The sequence below is a fragment of the Dipodomys merriami genome, unplaced genomic scaffold (assembly GCF_024711535.1).
Source record: "Dipodomys merriami isolate MVZ:Mamm:240054 unplaced genomic scaffold, mDipMer1.0.p SCAF_6, whole genome shotgun sequence".
In the NCBI taxonomy this organism is placed as follows: domain Eukaryota; kingdom Metazoa; phylum Chordata; class Mammalia; order Rodentia; family Heteromyidae; genus Dipodomys; species Dipodomys merriami.
Window position 1 is genome coordinate 49,220,874 of NW_027206179.1, and position 25,458 is coordinate 49,246,331.

Sequence of the window (25,458 nt, forward strand, 5' to 3'; positions counted from 1 at the left end):
TATTCCCTTGCTTTAAGTAGGATTAACTCATTGTGGATATCTGTTTATCACCAGTAGTCATGTAGTTGCAATGTTTTATCAGATTTTGAGCCTCTTACACGATCCCCTACCTAAAAGACATTCCACCCATTAGGTAATAATGGGTCCCATGTAGAATGCAAATAGAACCTGACATTGGGCTTCAGTTTAGAACTGGGCAGTTTTCCTATTTCCCTGAGTGTGTCCTTGCCATTCAGAAGAGCTACATTCTTATACCTTCCATACTATGCTCTACCTCTCTATCTTATAATACAGGACTTTAATGCTAGTTAGCACTGGTAAGTTGACTATTTGTCACAGTCAACATTTTTTAAAAATCAATAATTGAAAGACTAATTTTATACAAGTATGTAGCACTTCCTTGTTAGTTATGGACATTAAGAACTGGTATTAAATGAGTACTGCCCATTTTACATCAGGAAAATCATAGACTGCTGCTAGTTGGCTTTTGGACCCTGTGATCATGTTCAGAATCATGAAATGAGAGTGTTCATTCATATTAAGGGCTTCAACCACATTAGTTGGGACCATAGGGCTAGATAGAAGCATTGGGTAGGATGTCAGAAAGACATCACCATCAGTCATGACATGCTTCTAGGGAGAAAGGTCCTGGCTAAGGACAGACTTGGGTGGGAAATGAAGGGGAATAATGGGACAAACTTTCTTGTACCCCCCAGGTTTATTGGGACAGAGCCAGCTAGTCATTATGTCTTTATTTTCTATTATTTATTTCACTTCAACTTATTTTTCAGTTTTAAATATTATTTTTGAATTTTAAGCTCAGTTATAACTTTCCCCCTACTTTTCTTTCTCTTCCTCCTTTCCCTTTTCCATCCCTTCTTCGTTTTCTCCTTTTTTCCTCCTTCTCTTGTATGGTGATACTGGAGTTGTAGTCTGGTAATCTATTACTTGAGCAACCTAGTTAGTCCTTTTTGCTTTAGTTGTTTTTCAAACAAGGTCTCAAGTTTTGTTGGTGGTGGTTTGTTTGTTTTGCCTAGACTGTGATCTTCCTATCTATGCTTCCAGAACAGTTAGGATTACATGTTTGAGACACTGCCGCTGGCTTATTCTCTCAAGTATCTCAGTAACATTTTTTTGGCCTGGGTTGACCTCAACCTGTCTGTCTGCGAGGTATTTTGGATTGCAGGCATACACCACCCTGCCTCACTTATTGACAAACTTAGGGTTAGATTTAATTGTACTTTATAAGCTTCTGACAATTCTCTGGAATGATTATTGAGGCTGATGTGGTTACTGCCTTCCTGTCAGTTATGGATTCTCCTTCCAATCACGAAACAGCCCAGAATAACACAGAAGTGAGCATCTGTGGACTTGTTTAGCTGTTTCTTTGTAAATTGTCCTCCATCACTAAACCAGAAAGTAAAGTCTATCCAAAAATTACATTATAGGATGTAACTTGGTCCATTGGCTTATGTTTCTTCTGTTTTTTTTGTGTTCTTTAAATAGTGGTTTAAAGGAAATGTAATATTTCAGCTCTATGTGTATGTTTCTTTACATAAATGTCATATATAAGATAGCTATAAATAGGATATAATCCAGTATTTAAGTCTAATAAGCTTGTTACAGATTTGACATTGATGCATATATATTGTGCTAATTTTGAGCTACAGTTGATGTTTATTGATGAGATTAATGCCTTATTTTAATTATTAATATTATGACCAACTATCTATGCACTCTTTGGTAGCATACTTTTATTTGTCTGATGGGTAAATAGTGTTGTTTTCTTCCTAGTATTTCTTTACAGTTTGATTGTTCTATAGATTAAGTAGGCCTATAGATAGAGACAGTCTGTCATGAACATATCTCCTGTAACATATGGACAGTGGTAATTAAACTTTGTCTCTATTTTTAATAATTCTACTTACATATGTGTGTTTGCAACTTCCATTATCTTCCAGATGACAAATAATGATTCTGATGAGAACACACCTATGTATTATTGGAGTCTGCTTGTAGTATCTTTCCCTCACTGCCTTCGCCCTTACCCAGTTATGAACTGTGTGTTAATATTTGGTCCTCCACTATGGAATATGGTAGCCAAATGTGGTTTTGAGCATCTGAATGTGTTTCATGTAAATTGAGTTATGCTAAGTATAAAATGTGATTGGATTTCTAATACATAGGAAGGAAAAAGTGAAATAACTCAACAACAAATTTTTTTACATTGTTACATGCTGCAGTGATAGAATTTTTTTTATATGGGGTTAATTTTATTGCAGATAGTTTCCTTGCATGGAAGTGGCATGTAATTGCACATAGTATAGTGCACATTACATCTTCCCAGGAAGTATTCATCTATGTGTTTACTTTGACTGTAGCACTCCTATCTACTTTCTTCACCAGGAAAAATGATGCTCACAGCTTATTGTCTGTGTCAGAATTTGTCTGCTTGTTTGTTTGTTCCTATTTATATGAATCTCACATGCCTTGTAGGTTCTCTGTGAATTTGTTTGAGTATCATTAGTTCTTGACACAAGTGAATACTGTTGTTTTAGGATATTACAGGTTTTTATATTTTCAGGCATTACTGAGTGTAAAAATGTATTATATTTTTTGGACATGTGTGTTTCCTTTAGGGCACCATTTCCTCATTGACTGCTAACACTGAATTTCCTTTCTATATTCTTTTCCCCTAAAAAATATCAGTATGGCTTAGAGAGGATTATGAGTGAGGAGAGGAGCCTTTCTTTGTTGGCAAAAGCCATGGATCCTCAGCACCCCAGTATGATGACTGATGTGGTCAAACTTCTCTCTGCGGTCTGCATCGTAGGCGAGGAGAGCATGTAAGTGTTTTTCTCTTCTTATGCATTCGTTGAAAAAAAAATCATTTCGTATTTCCTACTCTAGAATTTCAGTGTTGTAGTATATTAAAATTAAAATTACTTAGTATACTAAAATATGGAAGTATTTGAGCAATTAATAATTATTTTTCTACTGATACCTTAGTTATGACCTAGAATAGTTCTATGCAAATGCAATTTTTCATAATCATTTGTACTGTTGTGACTTGAACTCTATATAAAAATTCTCAATGTAGCTAGTAAATATATAAATGGATTCTCTTTCTTATTTAATTTTTCTGTCAGAATTATTTCAAATTATAGATCATGTGTTTTTCCTTATAGTCACAGACTTATTACTATTTGGAAATTTATATGCAATACAGATTTATACATTTATGTATGTTATAGTACTTTACAGGTTAAGGTTAGAAAATCTTAGACCACATTTGTTAGAGCTAGAACTAAAAGACCACTGATAATTATACACATAAAAACCTTTCCTTATAAAAGATGACTGGGGTTTTGATTATAAAGAGACATTTTAAATGCCTTTGTAAAGGGTAAAACTTGAATAATGGGAAGAAGAGCAGCAGCTCTCGCACAGGATGAAGCCAGGCAGTGGAGGGCTGCACTTACCTGTCAGCCAACCCTGGGCAGCCCCTCTTGCAGCAGGTGGGTTGAGCCCACTCAGATTTTCCTAAATTAGTGTCTAGGCACCAGCCAGATCTGGCTCCCTGTGAACATGTGGGATAATTTTCAGAAGTTTAGCTAAACCCAACTGTGGTCTCAGCTATCGGACTGGGCATTTACCCTGAACTTTCCCTTCAGTTTCCCAATTTGAGTGTGCAAATCTGCAAGTTGATAGGTAGCATGCATGCATGTGTGTTGATACGCATGATTGCTTCTTCCATTTTCCCTTTGATTTCTTTCCTTCCTCTCTGTATCTTCTTTCTTTCTCTATATTACCTCTTCCGCCATCCCCATCTCTGTTTTTCTTTCTCCTTTTAGACTCACTTTCCATTTTCTCATCCCAGTCTTCCTGTCTCTTTCTTTATTGATTTTTCTCTTTATTTTCCCCTCTCTCTCCTTTATTAGTTTTATTGTTTTTGAGTTCAGAATGGGTATTAAAATGATAAATAACACATAGGTCATATGTTTTTGTCTTCTGATAGCATCTATGGTGGCTAGATACAGAACTGTTCTTTAAAGGGGAAGGTGGTATACTTGTTTAAATTACATTTTCGTAATTACTAATTTTGAGTATAATACATTGCTGCTACATGTGTTTGTCTATCACAACTTCATTTTCTTCTAGGCATTTTAGAGCATACTGGTTAAAAGCATTTTATTGTCCCTATGTAGGTCATTTGGTCAGGTCATTGCTTCTACATGCAGTAGATGTGAGACCTTGAACAGATTGCTTAAAGTTTTCTTCCTTAGTTTTGTAGTCTATAAAATGGGTTAATATAGTGCCTATTGAATATAGTTGTTCTTTCTATCTATCTATCTATCTATCTATCTATCTATCTATCTATCTATCTATCTATCTATCTCTATCTGTCTGTCTATCTATCTATCTATCTATCTATCTATCTATCTATCTATCTATCTATCTATCTCTATCCTTTGTAGGCTTAATTCTAGATATCAATCATTACTGTTATTTCTTCTCTTTGCTTTTTGGTTGTCCTGTGGACTGAATTTAGGACCTTGTGCTTTCTAGGTAAGCACTCTAATTCATGAACTACACCCCAAATTATTTTTTATTTTGGTTATTTTTCATTTTATATTACATTTTTGGCCTCGTGCTTACATGGATGGAAGGTTCTCCTATCTGTGCCTCTTGCATAGCTGGCATTATAGGTGTGAACCATGCCTTGGTTGTTTATTGGGATTGAGTCTTGCTAATTTTTTTGCCAGGCTAGCCTTGAACTGTGATCTTCCTAATCTCTGCCTCCTGAATACCTGGCAGTAATAAGTGTGAACCATTGGGCTTAGTTATATATTTCATAAAAGCTAGGATAAAGGACTCAATATACATATATATATGTGTATATACTTTTTGGTTGGTCGTGGGGCTTGAACTCTGGGCATGGGCGCTGTTCCTGTGCTCTTCAGCTCAAGGTGAGCGCTCTACTGCTTGAGCCACAGCACCACTTCCGGTTTTCTAGTGGTTTATTGGAAATAAGAGTCTCATGGACTTTCCTGCCTAGGCTGGCTTTGAACCGAGATCCTCAGATCTCAGCCTCCTGAGTAGCTAAGATTACAGGCGTGAGCCACCTATGTATGGCAGGACTCAATATTTTTCCCATAAAGGAATGATAAATATTTGAGGTGCTGGAACTTCTTATGCTGACTTGAGTGTTACACAGTGTACACATATATTGGTACCCAGAAGATATGTAGATTTGTTTTGTATCATTTAAAAATTTAAATAAATATAAAGTATTTAATGTTTAGAAAGTAGTTCAAAGAGTGCCTGCTATATAGTAAGCATGTTACAAATGCTAGGTGTAGAATATTTTTCGAGGGATGAGTGAAAACATAAAATGTGCTGAGCACAATACTGTATACAAAACACAGAAAGACAAGAATTATATTCTGTCTGTCAAATGTGAGAACGTGGAAAAGAAAAAATAAATACAAGGTAACCTGAACCTAGAAAAGGGAATTTTATAGAAGGTGAAAGAGTTGAAACTTGGGCAGAGAAAAAGGAGGTAACAGAGGGTGGCGGGAAAGATAGGCACCACTGAAACACTATATCTGCATGTGTAGAAATTCAGTGAAGTCCATTTAGTTACACTAATATGCATTAATAATTGTAAGTAAAGCAGTACATCTGATAGATGCTCTGGGCCCAACCTGGTACTTCTAAAGTCTTGCTGGTTGCCTAGACACATCATCTCCTTTAGTGGGGTACAGTAATTGAATTATAGCATTTGTGTTATTTGCTCTTGCAAATTAATTAATTCACTGAAAATTTCCAATAGCCTTGAAGAAGTTTTAGAAGCTTTAACTTCTGCTGGCGAAGAAAGAAAAATAGACAGATTTTCTTCTATTGTGGAAGGCCTTAAGCACAATTCAGTTCAACTGCAAGTAAGTTTTATGTATATAAAATACATTTTTAGGTAACATTACATAATATTGTTTTATAACTGTTTAATGAATTGGCTGGTATGTAATGATCACATTATGTAACTTTGGACACAGCTTAATATTCTTATCACATTTTTAATAAACGTACATAATTCCAATTTGCACTAAGTGATAGTTTGTCTTAGCAATATGTACTGGCAACTCCTGTGACAACTTTCATTACTTTACTTTTTCTAGTAGTATAAGACATATGGTCATAGTCCAATGAATTGTTTATCCTGTTGATCTAATTGTGATTAAAAGCTGCTTTTCTCATCATATGAATTACAGATTTTCATTGTTTTAATAATTCTACGTGATGCATTTTCACAAAATATTTTTCTTGTAAAGTCACATTTAGACTTAATTTCTACATGCCCCAATCACTTATAACCATAGATGGTATATGCATTCAAGCTTAATAACTAATGTTTAATGTTTCTCCTTTTAAAAATGATTTTTTTTTGTATTGATATCAGACTTAAAGTCAGTACCTGGGCACTGTCTTTTAGCTTTATTCTCCTCAAAGCTGGCACTATACTGTACCATTTCAGACTTATTGTGCTTAATTAAAGAGTCTCATGGACTTTCTTATCTGGGCTGGCTTTGAATTGTGATCCTCAGATTTTAGCTGAGTAGCTAGTATGAATGGTTGCTTCATGGTTGCTTCTCTGCTCCTTATTTTCCCCCACATTAAAGAATTCCTATAACTTCTAGATTTTCTGTGCTGTTGATTAAGAGTTGACAATGGGAATAATTATTCTAAATTCTTATTTTCGCTGTTAAATCATTGTGTTGTAGTTGTTTTCTTTAATAATAGTCTCTCACTATTATTAAGCCTAATATGTGAAGTACCTTGTGCTCTAGAAGTGGAAGGTACTATTTCAGTTGTAGATGTAGCTCAGTAGTGGGATGTTGTCATAGAAAACCCAAAGCCATACGATTGCTCCCTGGCATTAAAAGGTTGGGAGAAAGTGGGAGAGTACCATTTTCTAGAAAGGTAATTTAACTTTCTTCTCCTAACTCTCCCACCCATGAAAAGGTAAAATGGATTAGTTTTTCTGTGCAATATTGATTATTTTCTTCTACTTACTTTAAAATTATTCATACTTTAGTAATGTTTTCTTCTCTAAGACGTGTCTGCGTTTTCCACAAATAAACTAGATTTTAGAACTAGCTTTCTATCGTTTTCCCATAAAGTTCTAAATGCCCATTTTATTCTATTAGTTATCTAATTTGCATTTATTAAAATGTACTAGTATGCATATTAACACATCATCAAATCAAAAATAAAACATGTCACTGAATATAATAGAAATTAGTTGTTTGCTTTTAAATTGATAGAATATAGTAAAATAAAGAACAGTAAGATTTTTTTTATTAATAAGTATATTTGTAACAAAGTACTTTTTAAAGAAAATTATTACATTTTCTTTATGGTCTGATAATAAAGATAATCTGAGTGACTGTAATTATAATAAAATTGAGCTTATTTTTTTTCCCATATGTTATGATTGAGTGAGGAAATGAAGAACTATAGAGCTGAAAATGTATAAAGTCTTCTCAGGCACTAGTTTTCTGTTTAGGAAGGCCATACAAAAATTAGACATAAGAGTAGATATAATTCAGTGTCTTTTCTGAGATATGTCAGATAGTGTTTTTCAGCAGAAAATGATACTCTATGCTTTCTAGAGTTTGTGGTGGTCGTCTACGGCCATACCACCCTGAATGTGCCCGATCTCGTCTAGAGTTTGTGGTGGGCTCCAGGGATCACATGTGAATGATGAACAGGCCCAGGAACAAATGGCAGTGTGTTCTAATAGACACATTGCTCTGTTCAATACTGAAGCCTCTGTGGGCAGACTTTCTACTACATCTAGTCAGAGATCCCAACTGCCCACCCAACTGCTTATCCATGCTTTACAATGGGAACCTTCCTCTGTTGGCCAAGATTTCCTAGAAGAGGGCTAGAGGAAGACTAGTCTCATTTCTGTCATACTTCACTTTTGCTCTTATTTTGTTTTCTCTTCTCACATTCTTTTGCTACATGGGGGTCTTCTTTCTTTGTTTTGTCATTGTTGTACTTTGGTCAGGGGTCAAAAGCATTATCTTGATTCCAAAGTTTGTTGAAACTCTTGTTTGTCATAAGGCTAATGGAATTATAGTTTTTGTTAGGAAAGAAGCATGGGAAGCCTTGTGAGTTGTTTTTGCTTTTTCTCAATTTCACAGATCCTTTGGACCTACTACTAGGAATTTCAAGAACATGAGATTTCTGAGGGATTCTATTACTTAGGTCATTTTTTTTTTTTTTAATCGATTGTGGGGCTTGAACTCTGGACCTAGGCGCTGTCCCTCAGCTCAAGGCAAGCACTCTACTGCTTGAGCCACAGCTCCACTCCTGGGATTCTACTACTTATAAACTGACATGAAAACTTTCATAGTTTTATACGTGCTGTTGGTATACACAATCTCTTGGATTAAAGTCATAAGAATTTTGTTATCCACAGCAATAATAACAGTTCCAAGTGCTAGCTTGTTATCAGCCCCATTATGCAGTTCCATTTGCATGAAGGTCGGATTGAAGCAGGCGTGTTGTGGTGAAGTACCCACAGGTAACATGATCCTGTGTTACCATGGGCAGCAGTTACCCTGGTCTGATTGCTGTAGACAGTTAAAATCAGAATTTAATGAAGGCTACTGGTAATGAGTATTATAAGTAGCAGGAAAAGGCCATGCTGAAGGATGAAATTCAGCCCTACTTTTCAGCTTTCATATCCCAAACCAATGAATGGTCAGGTTCAAGCTTAAGATACATACTAGGGCCTTTTGATTTTTCCACTTGACTGGAGATGTTCATGTACACACAGAATGATGGAGATTGCATAGACTTTGCCCTTCTCAGTGAAGAGGAGGTGCTGTCTGGTGCTGTTAGGGTGTCATTGCTGACTTTTGCTGAAGCCAGGGACAAGTTGCTTGATTACATGACTCCTACTGAAAGGATAACTGCCTGTTACCAAGAGAAGTCTGAGTTGGGAGTGATCTCCAAAATTGCCTGAGGGCGACATGGTATTTTCTTTAAAAGAGAGGCAAGTTGATGTCTTTATTTCTACTTAAGATTCATGGTCCAGAAGGTCCAAGTGGTTCTCTTGGGAGGAACATGTGTAGGGAACTCTGAAGCTGAGCTATGAAACCTAGAAAAGGTTTGAAAGGTTGGGACACTGTCTCAACAGCACTTGGAACACTAAGAGTTGGCCATGGAAGAGTTAAACTGACAGCTCTGGAGAGGGTGAAGAAACTGGGGTACCACCCCTTCCCTTGACTGTCCCCCCCCCCCTCCCCTGCCCCTTTCTTTAGGCTTGTAGCTGTGCTGGGGACCTTGTAGGCTGGACAAAAGACCTTCACAGCTTAACCTCGGACTAGATGAGAGGACATCATATCTGGACTTTCCCTGGGCTGCCATTTGTCTCAAAAGAATAAGGGAACCAGTGTGTCTCACAAACTGTTTTAACTCTGATTATAATATTAATATAGATGCTTTATGTTTTGCATGTCTCCTTGGTAACCTTCCCTATGTTAACTCAGATAAATAATGCTTGTTTTTGGGGATTTGGTGCCCAACTGCCAGAGAGCCTGACCTTCTCTGATTATCATCTCTCATCTCTAATTTTCTCTCTCTCTCTCTCTCTCTCTCCCTCTCCTTTCTCTTTCTCTGCCTTTTCTAATTTTGTTCAGCTCTGTATCCCATCGTGCTGGTTTGGGTTGCGATTAGCAACAACATGTTTATCATTAGTGGCATGCCTCAGTTAGGACAATTATTTATGAAAGGGTACCAGGTTATGGTTATCTTTGAGATAAGATTTTTCTTTATTTACCAAATCTGGGCTGGACCATGATCCTCCTGTTGACCCTTCCTGCCATACTGAGGATGATAAGCATGTTTTTCCTACATCCAGCTTTTTCTGTTGCAATTGTGTCTTTCTATGTTTTTGCCTTGGCAGGCATGGACTCTCTCTATTCCTCCCATCATAACCTCCCAAGTAGCTGAGATGCAAAATGTGAACTACTGACCATAGCTGTTCAGTAAATGGGGGATCTTATGAAATTTTTAACTGAGCTTGTCTGAAACCATGATCCTTTCACTTTTGGCTCCTGAGTAGTTATGGTTACAGGGTAAGCCACTGGTATATGGTTCAGTTTGCCATTTCTAGTTATTCATTTAATCACATTCACTTGTTTATGCAATAATCATCTGTTGCCAGATTTAATAGACTGTAATGATAACATTCATACAAATATGGACAGAGGTGGTACACAGTTGGTATTATTTTCTAAGATTTCTATGGGAGACATCTCTAGTTGTGAAATATTTTCCAAAGAAGCAAAACTCAGGAATACAGTGTTTCTGGAACATTTAGTAGAAGAAAATGCTGTACATTTAGTCAGTGTTTTAGATATGCACACTCATCACAACATGAAATACAGAGAAAGTATACATATAAACAAGAAATATAAATGTGTTAAAATAAAAGAAATTGATTAAAATTCAATTACACTATTTATGAAATAGTTGCGAATGACATTCTTGTTGAAACTTGCTTTGTGAGCCAAGACTACTATGTTAGTCTGTAACTGTAGGGGAGAGGCTGCAGAGTGATCTGCCAGGCCTAATGTGGATCTTCTGACTATGGGTGAGTGACAGCAAGGAAGGAATGGTGCCTTGATCTGTCACTGGTTCTAGGGAAACCTGGCAAGGTCATTGGAGTGTTCTTTGTGTCCTAAATGAATACTTGCTGTGCATGTATCTAAGTAAATATGAATATGGAAAGATGACACTGAGATGATCTAGTGGAAAGGCTGGTGCTGATGACTCAAGTCTATAATCCTAGGTACAGTACTCAAGAGGCTGAGATCCTGAGGATTTTACTTAATACAAAGCTAGACCAGGCTGAGATTCTTATCTCCAATTAACTACCCCAAACATAAAATAGAAGACACAAAACAAAGCTGGAAGTAGAACTATGGCTAAAATGATAGAGAAAATAAAAAAGAAAATTCAGGACAGAGCCCAGTACTGAGTTGGCCCTGGACTTGGACAGAGGGGTGGGGGAGAGAGAGGAGAGAGGAGAAAGGAGAAAAGAGAGAAGATGGGCCATTGGTTATTTATACTCCCTGTGGTTCAATGTGGAGAATTATATTTTATGGCTACCACAAAGACAAATCTTTCTTTAACTTAAAAAGAAAAGAACACTCTTTAATGTCTGGATTTCATTAAATAGATTTTTAAGCTTTGGTTGGGTCTCATTTGTCTATGTCTCAGGAAGCATAACAAAGCCTGCGAGTTTTTGCATTTAAAAATTGAGGATCCTCCTCCCCCATTATTTAAATGGTTTAGGTTCTTTCAGCAATAATTAGATAAATTATTGAAAAAAATCAAATGTTAAATGTATTTATGTCCAGGCAAGGTTTCCTTTGGGTGGTGATAGTGGTGATTGTGGTAATGTGGCTTGAACCTGTTAGGTTTTTTAAAAGAGGTGGCCTAGTAAGAAGTACACCACGCATGTGGTATTCAGGTAAGGGGTAGGTTTATTCATAGGTCCGGCTGACACCAGGCCATGTTAGCACTCCGAGGCTGGGAAAGGCCTGGGAATAAGGCCTGGGCTAGGCCTTATCTAGGGCAGGGCTGGGAAAGGTGTGGCCACATCAAATCCAGATGTGACCTCAGTGGATGCAGTTGTGACCTCTTCCAGGTGTGTCAGTTGCCTAGGTAATGCAGATACTGGGCGGAGACTTTGCTGCTAGGAGGGTGGAGTCTGCTCACCATCCAGGAGAGGACCTTACAGAACCCAGGTCCTAATGCCAAGCCTTAGCTGTTTTTTATTTAAGACTGGTCCACTACCACTTGAGCTCTACTTTAAGCCCTTGGGTAGTTAATTAGAGATAAGAGTCTCATTGACTTTCTTGTGCAGGCTGGCTTTGAACCACAATCCTGAGATCACAGCCTTTTGAGTAGCTATGATTATAGTCATGAGCTACCAGCATCCCGCTCAGCTAAGGTTATATGTTTTCTTTCATTTGTTCTCTTTTCCCTTTATATGCTACACAGGCGCCTAAATTTTATTTGGTTCTTCCTGTAATGATTGGTCATATCTTAGTTTTTTTAAAAAAATTATCCCCATCCCAAATCACTGTCAACTAAAGTTATTTTTAATTTCAAACAAATTGCTTTCACATTTAATGAAGAGACAATGAAAATGTAGAGTATTGGTAAAGGTTTTATTTTTAGGACATTGTTTAGACATCCCAGAAAAATGTAGAAATAAATTTATCTTAATTCTTCTTTGTTTTGGCTACTGTGTTAATTGAGGTTAGCTTTCGTAGGACTAACCTACGAACAGGTATCAACAAAGATCCATTGAAATGCATCAGTAAGCAATGTGTCATCATGCTAAAAAACAGTAAAAAAAAATCCTAATGTGAACTCATTTTCATATAGAGCATATCTTTAAGAAGCTAGTGGTGAACATTATCTAGAATTCATTATGAGTTTTCTGAGACTCCTAAATACATAGTTTTGGAAATGCCATTATAGACCACAAATAGATTTGCTTCGCTAATGTTTTAAATGACACTACAAAATCTTACAATTCAATAATTAGTTATCCAGTGATTTTTTGGCACTGGGCTCTGCCTGATATCAGAACTACAAAGATGAATGAACTACAATTCTGCCCTGTAGAAGCTTATATTTAAAACTATGTAACATTTAATGTCAAGATTATATTGCTATCAGTTTTGGCAAAGTTTATGGGAAGATATAGAAGAAATTAACGGTGTCTAGGGACTGTCTTGAATAAGTATTTCTAAAAATCTAAGTTTGTCTCCACTATTCCTGCTGATGTAAATTATAGCTCCCTGAGTACTGAATTCATTTGTCTGAGTCTGTCTGTGGGGCATATGCAAATTTCAAGCTCTGATTTGTTCTTTTACTGAATCTATCATTTATAGAGCATTCAATTGGGAGTATAAATAAAATTACACAACTCTACATCTGCTGGTATACTTTTCTGTTTCTGTGTTAAACTACATTATATAGTCTGTTTAGAGTTTTTATTCTGAATTAATACATGTATATAGAATTTTAAAATCTTTAGAGTTTATTTGTACTACTACAGGCAAAAATATTTTTCTGTAAGTATCATTTAGTCATCTTAAGTTGATAAATGTGAGCTTTTGATTGTGCAAAGAGAGACAGATGATTTCTGCTGTGGGGTAGGGAAGATGAATAGCAGTCTAAACTGTATCTTCCAGCCCCAGATAAAAACTATTTGCAGATTTTGATAGAATTTGTATTTAAGTATTTTATTGGTATTTGTTGCCAATCTGGAATCAGCTCCTGAAGCTGCTATGTTTTTTTGGTATAGTATAGTCCTTATTTTACTTATATGAGCATCTACTCACATCCAAGAGGAATAAGTTAACCCAGACATGCACTTTCTAAGGCCACGTGATTTTGTGCTTCTTAGATTATTTTCTAACCTTTTTGGTTAGAAAATAAGTTTGAAAATATTTGCTCAGCATAGTCATGTAGGAAGCATCTGCTCTGGTAGCCTCTGTAAACATAAGATAGGCCTTGTTGATGAACTCAGGCATTGAATGTGTTAGTGTACCTTAAGCTTGTCTATTTGAAAATAGAAACTAAAGGTGAAAAGTACATCAGGTGTTTATTTTTTTCTCATATTTGTGCTGAGGTGAGTAATAGACAGCAGTAGGTTGTGTACTGGAGGGAATTTAGGTGACATATATTCATATACGGAAAAAAAGTTATTCATTTTCAAGGTCAAGAAGCTACTTTGTGGATTTAGTGATTCTGACAGTGGTACAATGCTCTGGCCTGTCCACTTTTTTCTATTTCCTTTGAACATTTTATTTGCTTTTACAATTACTTTGACTGGCTCTGTTTACACACACATTGAATATCTTTGACATTTTCGTTTATATTATTTATTATAGTATCTTCTGTTAAGTCTTTACCTTCTAGACCATCCCATGGCAGACATTTGCCTTGCTTTTTGTAATTGGGTAATTGGTCTCAGTTATTATACTATTGGTGTCTTGGAGTAATCTTCAACTATACTAAATCCTGAAATGGATCCAGACCCTTTTACCCCTCCAGGGAGAAGTTATATTGTTCAAGATACTGTTCATATGTTAGAACTTTTTTTAAAATATGTTTTTTTTAATTGTAAAAATAGTATACAAAGGGGTTATAGTTACATGAGTAAGGTAATAAGTACATTTCCCATCTAGCATTGTTATCTCCTCCGTTGTTTCCCCTACCATCCCTTCCCTCCCTACCTTCTCAACTCCTCCCTCCCTCCCCCACAGAAGTTGTAAAGTTCGTTTTCAATATAGTGTCTTGTACATCTCATTGTAACAATGGGTTAACTTGTATCCCTATTTAAGCATTTTGTTTTTTCCCTTCCCCTCCCCAAATTAGAAAAGGGTATATACAAGATGCAGGACACCAGAATCAAATACAGTGAAAACAGGGTGTTATACCATGGGGGAAGAACATATAAAAGAAACAACAAAATCACATAGTACAATATAAGTACAATGTTAGAATTTTTTTAATGATTGGGAAGAGAGTCTAGAGATGTGTCTTTAAATATACTTATTTAATGTGAAAATCATGGACAGTTTATATATAAAGATGCATGTGAACCAAAGAGGGGACCATTTTAGAGGCAATTGCATTTTATACTTTAGTTTACTGGTTATATATGGTACCTTTGAGAAGACAAGTCCTTGGCTGCTTAAAAAATTGCTCTATCTTTTAGACCAAATGATTTTTGTTAAGTCATCGGTGTTTCTATTTGGCCATATGGGGTAGCTGTTTATTGGTTCATATCTTACTTGCATGCAGTGGTGCATTTAATCAGTCTCTTCATGTTTTGCTCTCTTCCTGTTTCCCCAGAGTACTACAATTACCTTCTTTTCTCCTGATTGGTTTTTTACTTGTAATTTATTTACCCAAATTCTCAGCAAATTAAAATCTTCCCTTTAAGTGCCCTATTAGGTTCTTAAAGGATCTTAGTGCCACCAAGTTTTTATACCTTCTTGTGGCCTCTGTTTCCTGTCACCCTCACCTGCTTTCTAATGGTCAAATTTGAATTGCTTATAACTAACTTGAAGGGATCATATCTTTGAGCATGTTAACTCATTTGCTCAGGGCTCCGGTGGTCAAACCTGTAATCCTAGATATTAAGGTTCTAAGGATTGTGATTTTAAGCCAGACCGGGCAGGAAAGTCCATGAAAAGCTCATCTCCAAGTAACCACTAAAAAGCTGAAGTGGAGCTGTGGCTCAAGTGGTAGAGCACTACCCTTTATCACAAAAGCTCAGGGAAAAGTGTAGGCCCTGAGTTCAAGGGTCAGAATTGGAACACACATATACACACAGACACATACACATTTGTTTTCTTATCTATTAGGGTCCATCATTCCTCCCTTTTAATCTTTTTTTTATTAGGTTTTATTAGATAGTGTCTGTTTCTGTTTAGTACCTATAGTTTCTTCTATATGCAATATAAACCTTCTGAGAGATAGTTTGTTGTCATTTTATCTGTTTACTTCTATTTGAGCAGAAAACATGTCATGTTTCTTTTTATAGTTTTTAGATTCTTTTTCTGTTTCTAAGAATTAATTGATAGGGTATACACTCAGGAATATAGCAATAGTGGGTACTAAGTACAATTAGTTGTTTTAACAGTTCTTTATTTCTTAGCATAAATGGTAACAAAGGTTTCTAGGTTTCGAAGGAACTCTTCGGTCTTTACCTTGGTTATAGAAATTGGGAGTAGGGGACATAGGAGAAAAATGAGGGAAGGGGTAACAAGTTTGACAAGAAATATACTTATTACCTTACTTATGTAAGTGTAACGCCTCTGTACATCACCTTGATAATAAAAAAAGATTTGAAGAAAAAAAAATAAGAAAAATCAGTATGTTTTGGTATTTGCATGTAATATTCAGATATTTGTATGGTTATTGACCATAATAATTACAGATTATCATTAGGCTTGGAAAACGATTTTATTGATTTAACTTGGTTATATTGTTTATATTCCTAATTTTCTTTGCATCTTTGAATATTTCCCTGGAAATAATTTGGCTCATACTTTATCTTTCATTTTCATGCTACTATTGTCTATATTAGGTGCTCTTCATTTAAGTGGTATTTTTTTACTAATTTTTTATTGCTTAATTTTATTATTTTCTGAGTAACAAAAATTTTAGTTTTTTTTAGAATCCGAGTTAGTTTTTCAGAATAGATTGATTTAATTTTTCAGAATATAGGGAAATAATATGCCTATAAATGTATATATGAAACACTTCAAGGCCTTTGAAAATGAAATGGTTTTGCTGAAGAAAGTAAATATTGTTTGTGGGTACCAAGTAAGAAAGTAGAAGGAATACATTTTAAACTTGACTTTTTGACATGAAATGGTTACAGTTGAGTGAGTATGTACTCGAAAGGTACTGACATTTTCTTTTTCTTTTTTAAAGTATGATACACTTTTTCTCTTATGTCTTCTGGCACACTTCCAACTCCTACCTTAAACAATCTTAAGTTTTGACAGTAGAGGCATGCTGGTCAGATTTTAGTGTTTAGATATCAAATATAACAATTACTATATATTTCAACCAGCAGGAACTAAGACCCCCGTTGGTGTCTTAATCCAAAAAAGGCATTTTAAATTCATATAAACCCTGCCTTAAGGGATGGAAAAGAAGACAATTTTATGAACAGCATGAGGTTAAACATATTGATCAGTAGTCCAATAGTTCTCGCTACACTTTGGATAGAATGTAGACAGAAAAATAACATTATCAACAACAGAGAATTCTTTGCTTCTCGAGAGAGAATCTGTTTTGCTATTTTTTTTAATGGATTTTGAATCATGAAAGATATGTTTTCAACCAGGGATAAAAAAAAGTTCAAGAAGTTGTAGGATTGGAGTGTAAAATTCAACCAAAATGTTTTGTAATTTTTTTTGAAAAATAAACTATATATTAAAGTTTTTAGTAAGCTATTTGTAATATATTTTGTGTTAAGAGACACAGCATACATTAATTCTTAATTTTTACCTAAGTAAGAGTACTGTTGCCTGGAAAATGAACGTCCGTAGCTCAATTACACAGTGTTCATTAAATGGTCTTTGATGACAGAGTCCTATTCATCAGATTCAGGATGTTGTTGACTTTGAGGTCATTTGAAATTTCAGTCTCTTTTGATGAGGGGGATATAATTTTTATTGTCCTATTTTAGTCATTATCAATCTGATCAGGTATTTATAGTATTCACCTAGGGTGTGTTCAGTTTCTATTGTATATGTGTTGAATGGTATCACTAGACCAGGCATTAATTTTTACTTGCATTTTTAATGGAGGCCTAACAATGTTTAATGTCTCAGCTTCTTTGCATCACATCTGCCCCAAAAAAGTGACAAAAAATTTCATTGAAACTGTATTTCCTCTATCATTTATAATTGACTAAATATTTCCTTACAATTTATTATGGCAATAGGTTTTTCTGTGTAGAAGATATTTGATAATACCTGTAACAAAACCTTGATTTCTTTTTTGTTGTTTTTTTCTTTAATGTTAAGAGCAAAGTCTAAGCCTTACTATGTAATCTGTTGTAGGTAGCTTGTATGCAGCTCATAAATGCCCTTGTTACATCTCCTGATGATTTGGACTTCAGGCTTCACATCAGAAATGAATTTATGCGATGTGGATTGAAAGAGATATTGCCAGTAAGTGCCCTACAGCCTCCTTATTAATATTTAAATTAGTAGAGTACTTGACTAGGGGAAATTTAGATAAATTACCCTCAAGAATAATTTATCTGTAGGAAAAGACTAGAGTATAAAAACCTAGTTTTGAAATATAGATGATAAGATTTCAGTATTATTTAACACTTTAAATGTTTGAATTCGGTAAATCAAGTTGAATGGTTGGTTTATTGTTTATGGTACTCATTCTTTTTTTGCATAATTAGAAACAAAATCTTTCATCATAATTTCTACTTAACATCTCTAGAATTTAAAGCTTATTAAGAATGATGGCCTGGATATCCAACTAAAAGTCTTTGATGAGCATAAGGAAGAAGATTTGATTGAATTCTCTCATCGCCTTGAAGATATTAAAGCTGAACTTGAATATCCTTTTGTTCTGAGGCCTAGTAACAAGATATGCAGAGTTAATGCCAAATCCAAAACAATCATTTGTGTTCCACAAAATATGAAACCTACTTCTCTATAAATTTTATAAAATGAAAACTTTATGAATTAAAATGTTACCTAATTACTTTAATGTATATGCAAAAATAATGTATGCAAAGCAGTTACTCTACTTCTGAGCTATATCCCTAGAAGAATCAGGTTATATGTCCTTATACAGTTTGACACCTTGCCTACCACTCAATACTTGGCAGCACAGGAAGTTGTATAGCTCAATTTGGTTGCTGTCATTTCCCTGTACTTTGGGTATATACACATGTAGTCCTTTTATTAACACTGCATTTGCAAATGTCTGTACTTCCTAAGAGCCACCGACTCCAGTCTTCAAGTAGTATTTTTCTATGATAATTGATATCTGTACCAGCAATCTTGGTGATGGTACTCTTATTATTCAACATGGTGTTCAAAACCATCTACTCCCTATTCCTGTCTTCTAAAATACTTTTGGATTAGTTTAGTGAATGTAAAAGAGAACTCAGAAATTGTTAGGTGAAGTTGCCACTTACAGAGTGTTTTCCTAGCCTCTGGCTTGGATATCTGGTTTGTTAAGACTTACAGGACAGAGTCTGTGTCATATTATTATTGGTGTATGGTATAGACAGCTAAATCCATAGGTTCCTTAATTATCTTACTGAAGTATCTGATGTTTACAACATGGTGTGGAACACAGTTAAGGAAACTACTGCAGAGGGGTATTTTATTTCTATTCTTCAACATCTTTTGTTGATTCGAAATGACTATTTTATTAGGTAAGAGAAACTTATATTCTAATGTTTTCTTTTACTAATAAAACTCATAAAAGTTTGAAATGTACCTGATATTTTATTTGGATAAGCAAATAACATTTTAAGCAAAGAATTTTTATTTGTCATAATACTGATCTATAGCATGTGTTGTTTTCTATGGGCATACATTTCAGTGAATATTGATAAAATGATATCACTGTCATTTTTTAAGGACATCACGGTTACTTCCTAAGCTTCAGTGGATTCTTGGTTACAATCTTATCTCTGAATAAAAATGTGAACAAATCAAGCGGTTTATCCTGTGGAGGATAATATTTTTGGTCATTTCTTAGGCAGCAGGAATAATCTTGAAAGTGTTCTTATAAGTTATTTGTGGGACACTTAATATTATTTCCATTGCCATCTAAGTAGCAAGAAAGTACCTTAATATAATGTATTTACTGTTTTTAATATGTTGGAAAGCTGTTCAAATGGATTTTTGGATTTCATTGTGTCTTGGCTATCTTAGGTTTCCAAATTGTGTTTATCATTTTCTACCTCATCTACATCATAATATAGCTATCTATATATGGATATGAGCATCTACCTCACAGGTATTATGGAGATTAATTATAGTAACATGGGTAAATCACCAAGCCAAATTCCTGGCACATAGTCTATGCTCAGAAGTACAAGTATTCTTCCTATCCTCTTTCCATTTTTATTACTGTTTCACCAGGTAAACTAAGATCTCTGCCTATACAATCATTTTTGTTGCTACCAGTTTAACTTTGCTGAAATTCTGTTTTTAAATACTGTGAGTAGGTTTTCTTTTTCCCTATTCAATCTTAAGCGTCATTCCAGCTATACAGCTCTGGGTAATGTCAGGGACTATAATGCAGTAGTGCTTGATGAACCTAACAGGACTGAAGAATGAGAAATTCAAATGCTGAAAATTTAGGTTTCAAGGAATAAGTTCATTTAACATTTTTTTCAGCTAAAAGTTATACTCATCTTCTAAAATAAGAGTTTAGTAATCTGTTTTGGTAGAAAATTAGCTGCTTTCTGATAATCTCCTTAAACTAAATTGACAGTTTAAATAGTTAACTGCTTACTAAAAATCTAGATTAAAAATACTAATTATTTAATTTTTTGTTGTTGTTTTTGGTTGTGGGGCTTGAACTCGGCTTGGGCTGTGTCCCTGACCTCCTTGCTCAAGGCTAGTGCTCTACCATTTGAGCCACAGTGCCACTTCCAGTTTTTGAGTAGTTAATTGGAGATAAGAGTCTCAGGGGGACATTTCTGCCCAGGCTAGCTTTAAATCACAATCCTCAGATCTCAGCCATCTGAGTAGCTAGGATTATTTAAATCTTAAGATATTACTGTGTACCTGCTGATTGTAATATTATGTTTGGACTCCAAATTTACTTGAAAACAAAACTATATCAGTTTACTCTGAAATATCTCCCTCTAGATCTTTGACAGTTGTGTGACAGGTTGTTTTGACTTTGCTTGTTTTAATTTTCAAGAATTCAAGGGCATTTTAACATACAGTATTTTGTATATGTCCTAATGCTTCAGGGGTGTGTATGTTATTATAACCCTAATTCCTGTGCCTGAGTTCAGGAAGGCATGACCTATTTCTAAATTTAGAATGCATTCAAAAGCATGGATCCACCGGGCGCCAGTGGCTCATTCCTGTAATCCTAACTACTGAGGAGGCTGAGATTTGAGGATCACAGTTCAAAGCCAGCCCAGGCAGAAAAGTCCGTGAGACTCTTATTTCCAATTAACCACTAGAAAACCGGAAGTGGTGCTGTGGCTCAAGCGGTAGAGCACTCGCCTTGAGTTGGAACACAGGGTTAGTGCCCAAGCCCAGAGTTCAAACCCCATGACCGACCAAAAAAAAGGCATGGATCCAATGATCCTGTCATTTTGTGTAAGACTGAGAAATTGTAGCTTTACAACAATCTCATTTGTTTTTCCCATGTTCCAAGATTTCAGTTACTATTATTTATTTTCTGAAAGATTATACTTTTTTTTTTTTTTTTTTTGTCAGTTGTGGGGCCTGAACTCTGGGCCTGGGCACTGTCCCTTCAGCTCAAGGCTAGCATGCTACCACTTGAGCCATAGTGCCCCTTCCGACTTTTTCTGCTTATGTTGTGCTGAGGAATCAAACCCAGAGCTTTATTCATGCAAGGCAAGCACTCTACCACTGAACCACCTTTCCAGCTCTAAGATTATACTTTTATTACAAGGTAGTGTCAGATTTATGCTTTTACTTTTTTCTCTTCATCCTTAAAATTGTAATTACAGTAATTTTCTTAGGGTTATATAGTTCTATAGGTGTCTTTCTTTGGGTGAGAACTTTATTTTTTGGATTAATCTACTGCAGTTTCTGAAATTCACATTTAATTTTAGATCATCTAAGTTTTATCCTTTCCTCCCTCATCCGTATTTGGCTTTGAACTCAGGGGCTTATGCTTGCTTAGCTTGTTTGCCTGACAGGTATTCTACCACTTGAACCACATGTTCAAACTAGATTTTTGATGATTGTTGTTTTGAAATGAGGTCTCAGACTTTTCTGGAAGGCTGGGCTTCAAACTACAGTTCACAAAATCTTAGCTTACTGAGTAGCTAGGATTATGTGCCACAATTTATTTTCATATTTTTTTTTAAAAAATCAAGGTCTTGCTGATAACCTCTTTAGTACTGAGATTAAAAGATTTGAGACACCTTGCTAAACTTAATGCCATTTTAAAATGCTTCTGAAATGAACAGATGTAACTTTTTTTTGGTAAATAATTAACTTTTATACTCTGGCTTTATTCAAAGTGTCCTCATTATAAAAATAATGGGTAAAAAAATAGGATCCTTTTCAATTTTCACCTTTGGTGATTAAAAACAAAAGCTTAAATGTAATTGCTTTGGAGAAAGGTGTATCCGAGACCTTAGGGAAAAAACAGGGAAGGAAGTGACGGTTGTAAAATAATTAGAAGAAGCAGGAGAGGATTATAATGTACCAGGTGCAAAATGCCGTGGTAGTTGAGTGTTCATGTGAGATAATTTCTGGTATTAAAAAATACTGTAGAGGAAATGAATATGATATTATAGCATCCTCCAGTGAAATAGCATTTTTTAATTTTTTAATTAAATTTTTTTATTGTGAAAATATTGTACAGAGGGGTTACAGTTACATGAGCAAGGTAATGAGTACATTTCTTATCCAGCATTGTTGCCTTCTCCTTTTTTTTTCCCTACCCTCTCTTCCCTCCCACCTCCTCAGCTACCCCCGCCACTGCCTAAATTGTACATCTCATTGTTGCAATGGGTCAATCTATATCCCTATTTAAACAATTTGTTTTTCCCTTCCTCTCCACAAATTATACCAACATCAAATACAGTGAAAACAGGGGTTACACTATGGGAGAGGGACATACAAAGCAACAAAAAAAATCACATGGTACCTTAGAAATACGTTAGAAACAATAGCAAGGGAGAAAAAAACCACTTGTGTCCCTATCTTGGGGTTCATTCGCTTAATTTCATCTTATCTGGCCATAAGTATATAGCTTTTGACTTTTTCTATTTGTCTCAGACATATACTAGTTATTACAAATAAGGGAAACCATGAGACCTATGTTTCTTTGGCTTACTTCACTTAATATAATTTTTTCCAAGTCTTTTCATTTCCTAAAAGATGGGGCATTGTCATTCTTTCTGATAGAGGCATAGAATTCCATTGTGTATATATATACCACATTTTCTTGATTCATTCATCTACAGAGGGGCATCTGGGTTGATTCCATATCTTAGTTATGGTAAATAATGCTGCAGTGAACATAGTTGTGCTGGTAGCTTTAGTATGGTCTTGTTTGTGATCATCTGGGTAAATGCCCAAAAGTGGGATTGCTGGGTCATAAGGGGAGTTCTATGTGGAGTCTTTTGAGGAACCTCCATACTGCTTTCCAAAGTGGTTGTACAAGTTTACACTCCCACCAACAATGCAGTAGGGATCCCTTCTGGCCACATCTTCTCCAGCATCTGTTGTTATTAGCGTTCTTGATTATAGCTGTTCTAACTGGGGTGAGGTGGCATCTCAGTGTTATTTGATTTGCATTTCTTTTATGGTTAGGGAGGTTGAGCATTTCTTCATGTGTCTATTGGCCATTCTTCTTTCCTTTTCAGAGAAGTTTCTGTTTAAGTCTTTAGCCCACTTATTTATTGGGCAGTTGTTTCTTTGAGGATTTGTTGTTGAGACCCTTGTCCATTATATGGCTAGTGAAAATCTTCTCCCAATCCGTGGGCTTTTTATTGATCTTGTTAGCTGTGTCCTTTGCCATGCAGAAGCTCTGTAATTTCATGCAATCCTATTTTGTCCAATCTTTCTTTGATTTGTTGTGTTTTTGGGTTTCTATTAAGAAAATCTGGACCTGTGCCAAGGAGACCTAGGGTTTCTCCTATTTTGTCCTGTAATGTTTTCAGGGTGTCTGCTTTGACTCCGAGGTCTTTGATCCATTTAGAGTTGATTCTGGTAGAGCATAATATATAAGGATCTAGTTTTAGTTTTCTACAGGTGATTAACCAATTTTGCCAGGACCATTTACTGAAAAGGCTGTCTTTCTTCCATTCTATTTTTTTAGCTCCCTTATCAAAGATTGATGGCTATAGGTCTGTGGGTTCATTTCTGGGTTTTCAATTCTATTCCATTAGTCCTGATGTCTGTTCTTGTGCCAATACCAAGCTGTTTTGATTACTATGGCTTTGTAGTAGAGTTTCAAATTTGGTATCGATATTCTTCCAGCATTTTTCTTTCTGTTAAGGATCGTGTTTGCTATTCGGGGTCTTTTATTGTTTCACATAAATTTTTGGATTGCCTCTTCTATTTCCTTGAAGAATGAGGTTGGAATATTGATAGGTATGGCATTGAATTTGTAGATAGCCCTGGGAAGTATTGCCATTTTCATGATGTTGAGCCTTCCAATCTAGGAGCATGGGAGATTTTTCCACTTTCTGAGTTCTGTTTGAATTTCCTTTTTCAGATTTTTAAAGTTTTCATCATAGAGGCCCTTTACTTCTCTGGTTATGTTAATTCCTAGGTATTTCATTTTTTGTGGGGCTATTATGAATGGAGTTGCTTTCCTGATTTCAACCCTGCTCTTATTGTTGGCATACAAAAAAGCCATTGATTTTTGAGGGTTAATTTTATACCCTGCTATTTTGCCACAGTTTCGAATCAGCTCGAGGACTTTGGGACTGGAGTCTGCAATTCTTTGAATATAAGATCATGTCATCTGCAAAGAGGGAGAGTTTTACTTCATCGTTTCCTATTTGGATCCCCTTTATGTTTGCATCTTATTGCTATAGCTAGGCATTCTAATACTAAATTGAAGAGAAGTGGAGAGAGTGGACATCCTCGTCTCATTCTGAGTTTAAGGAAATGGATTTAGTTTTTCACTGTTAAGTATAACGCTGGCTATAAGTTTGTCATATACAGCCTTTATTGTATTGAGGAATGTTCCTTGGATTCCTGATTTTTCCAGAGCTTTCATCATAAAGGGGTGTTGGAGCTTGTCAAATGCTTTTTCTGCATCTGTTGAGATAACCATGTGGTTCTTATCCTTGCTTTTGATGATGTGATGAATTATATTAATTGATTTGCATATATTGAACCAGCTTTGCATTCCTGAAATGAATCCTGTTTGATCGTGGTGTATGATTTTTTTGGATGAATTGTTGAAGTTGATTGGCCAAAATTTTGTTGAGAAGTTTTGCATCAATGTTCATCAAAGAAACGGTGTATAGTTTTCTTTCTTTGATAAGTCTTTTCCTGTTTTTGGGGTGTGGGCTATAATGACTTCATAGAAAGAGTTTGGTAGTGAACTTTATCTTTCATTTTCATTGAAGAGTTGGAGGAGTGTTGGTGTGAGTTCTGCTTTGAAGACCTTGTAGAATTCTGCTTTAAATCCATCTGGTCCTGGGCTTTTCTTAGAGGGGAGGTCCCTCATTGATGTTGCTATTTCTTTTTGTTTTTTGTTTTTTCTGTCGGTCATGGGGCTTGAACTCTGGCACTTGGGGTGCTATCCCTCAGCTCTTCAGCTCAAGGCGAGCTGAGCCACAGTGCCACTTCCGGTTTTCTGGTGGTTTGTTGGAGATAGCAGTATCGCTTTCCTGCCGGGGCTGGCTTTGAACCATGATCCTCAGATCTCAGCCTCCTGAGTAGCTAGGATTACAGGTGTGAGCCACCAGTGCCCACTTGAAATTTCTATTTCAATGCTTGATATGGGTCTGCTAAGTTGGTTTAACTCATCTTGGTTTAGTTTTGGCCTGTCGGTATTTGCTAGGAAATCATCCATTTCTTCCAAGTTCTCAAACTTATGAGCATAAAGGTTTGAAAAGTATTCCCTTATAATGTTCTGAATCTTGGTTGTTTCTGTGGTGATATTTCC

At 35.6% G+C, this 25,458-nt stretch overlaps 1 protein-coding gene across 1 annotated transcript in view; it reads left to right on the plus strand.

The window, feature by feature from the left end:
- Diaph3 (diaphanous related formin 3) overlaps positions 1-25,458 on the plus strand; it is a 450,161-nt gene that overhangs the window by 127,255 nt on the left and 297,448 nt on the right. The window contains exons 8-12 of the mRNA XM_070002884.1: positions 2,710-2,846; positions 5,837-5,942; positions 17,688-17,798; positions 18,085-18,203; positions 18,917-19,033. Of these exons, the coding sequence (XP_069858985.1) occupies positions 2,710-2,846; positions 5,837-5,942; positions 17,688-17,798; positions 18,085-18,203; positions 18,917-19,033 (590 nt within the window). The remainder of the gene's footprint in view (positions 1-2,709; positions 2,847-5,836; positions 5,943-17,687; positions 17,799-18,084; positions 18,204-18,916; positions 19,034-25,458) is intronic.